The sequence below is a fragment of the Gekko japonicus genome, unplaced genomic scaffold (genome assembly GCF_001447785.1).
Source record: "Gekko japonicus isolate JY-2015 unplaced genomic scaffold, Gekko_japonicus_V1.1 scaffold5086, whole genome shotgun sequence".
NCBI lineage: Eukaryota > Metazoa > Chordata > Lepidosauria > Squamata > Gekkonidae > Gekko > Gekko japonicus.
Genome location: NW_015161572.1, coordinates 1 through 4,851, shown reverse-complemented (window position 1 = coordinate 4,851; position 4,851 = coordinate 1). Strand labels below are relative to the sequence as shown.

Below are 4,851 nucleotides of genomic sequence, written 5' to 3'. Positions count from 1 at the left end.
CGACTCCTGCAGAAACCTCCTCGGGCTGTGGACTGGCAAAATTAAATTAGGAGGTGTCTTTTCGTGTCCATAAATAAAAGCGGGGAGGGGGAGAGAGTGCTCTCGAGGCCCGCCTGTGAGCTGGGCTGCAGGGGGTGTCCAAGTCCCAGCCTGTGCGCCCGGAGAGGGCGGGTGCCCGGTCCCCGTGCCTGTAGCGGCTCCCTCCTGGTGCTCGGGGATCCCTCCGAAGGCGGAGGGGGGAAGGCAGAGAGAGACACCCATTGCAGGGACACAGGCGGGCTGCTCGGGAGACTTTTATTGCACTGTGCCACAGCCTGGCAAAGAGGGGGGGGCGGGGCAGGGTCATCGCTTCACTTTCGCGTCCTCTTTGATCTTCCAGATCATCAGCTCCATGCAGGCTCGGGCATCCTCGCTGGAGTCGTGACCTTCCACTGGCAAAAACGAGAAACGGGGGGAAGTTAGCTCGCCCGGGGCGAGCGACGGTTGCCTCGAGGCGAGCAGGTTTGTAAAGTGGGAAATAAATATGGATGCAGCCCTCAAAACGGAGAAGAAATTATCTTACTATCAGTGCGGGCTGGCTCACTGACATCGGCGTGATAGCTCTCCCAGTCCTCTACTTGGTTGCACAGCAGACGCCCATGACAAATCCTCCCATGGGCCAATTCGGGGGAGTAGAGGGGTCATACTACATGGACTTGTGTCTACCCCTCCCTGGAAGCCCTAAGCCCAGGCCCGTGGCTACAGTGGGGCATCTCGGGGCCTGGCCCCCCGACTTACTGCCAATGCCCCCCCCCCCGACTCCCAATTTTTTATTTTATTTGTGGCTCTTCCTCGGGGTGTGTGCAAGGTGCCCCAGACTTATTTCCCCCCCCCCCAATTAAAAAAATCCCGACTACAGGCCTGCTTAGGCCTTAATTTTAAGGGAAACACTTCCAAAGCATTTGTATCCATAGCATCCTCCCCCCGCCCCCCCATACATATATACCAGTAAAGCAAGGGCTGAAAAGCAAGATACAAATTTTGTAGAGCAAATAAATAAAAGAGAGCAAGCGCTGTTATGTGCTGGAAATAAAAGCACTGCTACGTGCTGACCTAGCAGTTCGAAAGCAAGAAATTGCAAGTTGATAAATAGGTACCACTTCAGTGGGAAGGTAACAGCGTTACGTGCGCCTTGGTGTTTAGTCATGCCGGCCACATGACCACAGAAACGTCTTTGGACAGTGCTGGCTCTTCGGCTTTGAAACGGAGATGAGCACCGCAACCCTAGAGTCAGATTCGACTGGCTTTCGAGCAAGGGAACCTTTACCTTTACGTGCTGTAGGGAGTCTGTTTGGTGCATGTGGTATTTAGCAGGACCACCAAAAAATGAAACGGTCTACTGGACGGGAATCGATACAAAATTCCACCCGAGACCAACGGGGTCACCGGCAGGGGCATGCTAAAAACCCCATCAATGAGCGAAATTAATAAGGCCCAGCCCTGTGAAACACTTTCTCCACCTTCTTCCGAGGAGCTTGCTGGGTGACCTCAGACCAGTCACTCTTTCTCAGCTTACCCTAACCTGGCAGTGCAGCTGATAGGATAAAAATGAAGGACCACATGTGGAGAAAAACAAACACCCTGTCAGAAGAGCACTGTGTATAAAGGCTCCGTATAAAGGCAAGGTCCTAATTTTCTTTGCCTTCCCCTCATTATTCCTCCCCCACTGGTACCTGGAAATCTAGATCACAGCTCTCTCCTTTTGAAATCCAAGCTATCGTCTCGGGTAGATCTAGATCATGGAAATGTAGATCACAGCTCTCTCCTTTTGAAATCCAGGTTACCGTATCCCTGTTCTCCCGTTGCGAAACCCAGTTTATGGGACGCTTTCGTGCTGCTTTATTTCATTGCTCTTTAATTGTGAAATCCAGTTTTACCACCGTGCTCACTATAAGTAGAAGTACTCTACTTATAAGTAGAAGTTCTCTACTGGTCTTTATGGCACGGTTTTCATATAGGACTGGCCTCGAGATTCAATGGCGAACCAAGGCGACCTGGAATCCTTGGAAGAAGGGTGGGATGGGTGGGGATTTGGGTCAACGCTTCTTGCGAGAATATGGGGCTTTTTAAAATTGAAGAATGGGAGATGCAGGGACGCTACGGGGCAGCCCGCCCCCCGCCTTCTCCCCCTTCCCCGGGACTCACCACTGTCCTGGATGATGCGCTTGAGGTAGTCAGCCATCAAGGTGCGCAGCGCCCGCTTGTAAGGCAAGCCCAGCCGATGGGGGAAGACGACGGACGTATCCACCACCGTGTCATGGAGGAGCTGGTGGAGGGAAGGCGAAACCACACCCTGGTCATTGCTGCGTTCCAAAACTCACCTGGGCTTTCTGAGACCCGGTAACCTTCGGAAGAGGAGCGGACCCGGAAGGGGCCACCCGGCTCAGTTCGGGGATGGATGCCCTGACCCGGCTAGCCCGGGCGAGCCCGATCTCGTCAGGTCTCGGAAGCTAAGCAGGGTCGACTCCGGCAAGTACTTGGATGGGAGACCTCCTTGGAATACCAGCAGTCGGGAGGCAGGGGCAGGCTCTATTCAGCCTCCTCTCTGAATATCCTCCAGGCCCCCAGTAGGGGTTCAGTCGCCAGAGGCCGCCCTGACTTCCAGGTGCACGCACACTCACACATGCACAAAGAAAATACACCCCCCCCCAAAAAAAACATGGCCAACTTCGGCCGGAAGGGATGTGTTTTAGCCAGCCAAGTTGTGCCTCATAACACACACACACACACAGCTAGTGCCCACATCCCCCCCCCGAACAACCCAGACAGACAAAGGAGAGTCCTTCCTTCCCATTACCTGTAGTGCAAATAAGTCGCTCTCCAAGCTGTGTCCTATGAGGATGGTGTCCGCACTGAACATGTTCAGAAGAACCGCCTGGACGTCTCGCAGGGTTATGGTCACGTCTTCCAGATCCGCCTCCGTCACGCCTGAGAATCTGCCAGGGGGAAAGTTGGCATTGAAGACACTCCCGCGTTCTTGCATGTGACACACTCAATGCGACTAAAAGACGCTTCGGGTCGAGTAGGGGGCGGGGGAGGTTGCCCGGAGAATGCTGGTCTCACGGCCTGGTTTACGGGTCCCGGACTTCCAGCAGCCAAGGCACAGTCCAAAAGGTTTGCTGCTTTCAGAATGGGTCGATGTTAAGAATGACCAGCCAGCGGCGGAACCCGACCGGCCCCACCTTTCCCCTCCCTGCATGAGACCCCGATCTGGGCTGGAAAGAATCAAGAGGGCCGCTAACAGCAACTCATGCAGAGACACAGTGGGCAGCTTCCCCCACAGAATGGCATCTGGGGTTCGCAGGAGGTATTTCTCTTGGAAACCCGCTTCCCGAGGCGTCCGTGCTTCTGCTCTCCCCTGCGCGGCAGATCGGGCATTGCCGCGTGAAGCTCCATTAACACAGCTGACCCCCCCCCGCAACTCCGGGCCCCTCACCTTGTGTTGTAGTCCACCACTTTGCGGTCCGGCTTGACGAAAGTGTCGTAGACCACCTTCAGTTCCGAGTTGATCACGGTGACCCGGGTCAGCTCCAGGCCTTGCTTGGTGTAACACTGCGGAGGCCAAAGGCCGAGAGTCACGGCGGGCATCTTTCGGAGGGGAAGCGGCTGCCCTCCCCAGCCAAGACACTGTCGCCAAATCTTTCTCAACCGGCAGCTTGGCACGGGGGCCGTTTCCCAACAATCAGAGACGCGCATGCTACTTAAAAGTCTATCGTAACACAAAACCACCAAGAGGAGAAGAAAACAAGTGTGTGTGTTATGGCTGCCCCCTCCAATGTTCCCTCTAAGCTGTGGAGTCTTGTGAGCAAAAATTCTACTTTCTGAGCTACTGGCATTAAAGTTGTGAGCAAGTGATTTGGCTACTGCATAAATTAGTTTGCTCTGGAGCCATCCCTCCTGAGCTAAGACAAAAATGTGTGAGCTGGAGGCTAACAAACTGTGAGCTAGCTCACAATAACTCAGCTTAAAGGGAACACTGGCCCCCTCCCCGAGACTTGCAGTTCTTACTGAAGACAGCCAGAGGTGGACTCGCACTGAGGCCATTCCAAAGCTCAGGCGTCATTAGAGATGTAAAATTTCCAGAAATTTTGAAGCCGGAAATTTTCGGAAAAAATGAAAAAAAATGCTACATTAACACTCCTTGTTTCTTTTCTAGATTGAAAGTCATTCTGTTACTTTAGGAACATAAAATATGACTATGGACATTTTTACTTGGCATGAAATGATCACAACTAGCATATTAAAAATATAGTGTATCCAAACAATTATTTCAAATAGAATACCCACCCACATGCAAAAACAAAACTGAAACTTTTTAATTTTCTTCTGACAATCGCACCTCCTAAAGGAAGAAATGCATCTTGTTCTTGCATTGGAGGGTTCAGTTTGTAACCTAGGACTTGCTTGTCTTCAGTGCACAGAAATTAGATCACTCTGATATATATATAAGAAATGATTTGGAAAATATTTGAACACCTTGTCTTAAAATATTTTATTCATCATGTTAAAATAAAACGTTCCATAATCATTTTTTTTCTTTTTTCAATTTTTCCAATTTTTCGAAAAAAACAAAACAAAAAGGCTTCAGGAAAAAAACGTTTCCCCCCCCGAATTTTTCCGATTTTTTTCCAGGCCTTCACATTTCTAGGTGTCATCACAGTAAAAGGGTCTTACTGACAGCGTTCAAAGCTCTCGCAAAGAGGGCCCGGGAAGCGGGGCTGGATTCCCGGACAGCAACTAGCCCATCGGCCAAGAGGAGGAGAGGCAGGCCCCCAAGATACACGGAGCCCTGCTGCATGGAGCGAATGCTGG

At 51.7% G+C, this 4,851-nt stretch overlaps 1 protein-coding gene across 1 annotated transcript; it reads right to left on the bottom strand.

The window, feature by feature from the left end:
* Positions 1-334: 334 nt before the first annotated feature.
* On the bottom strand, positions 335-4,837 carry LOC107125855 (RNA exonuclease 1 homolog). Its single transcript, XM_015429317.1, has 5 exons — positions 4,718-4,837; positions 3,476-3,591; positions 2,837-2,975; positions 2,185-2,305; positions 335-431 (listed from the first exon to the last, which is right to left on the bottom strand). Exons 1-5 carry the CDS (start codon positions 4,835-4,837, stop codon positions 343-345), a joined length of 585 nt encoding a protein of 194 aa, XP_015284803.1. The 3' UTR covers positions 335-342.
* Between the last annotated feature and the right edge of the window lie 14 nt (positions 4,838-4,851).

Bases quoted from the DNA above. Each gene is read 5' to 3' on its own strand.
- LOC107125855 (XM_015429317.1), bottom strand. From the start codon at position 4,837: ATGCAGCAGGGCTCCGTGTATCTTGGGGGCCTGCCTCTCCTCCTCTTG. The intron at 2,976-3,475 runs GTGAGGGGCCCG...TCCCCCTGGCAG, and splicing joins GTGGTGGACTACAACACAAG to ATTCTCAGGCGTGACGGAGG. The intron at 2,306-2,836 runs GTAATGGGAAGG...TCCCTCCACCAG, and splicing joins GCGACTTATTTGCACTACAG to CTCCTCCATGACACGGTGGT.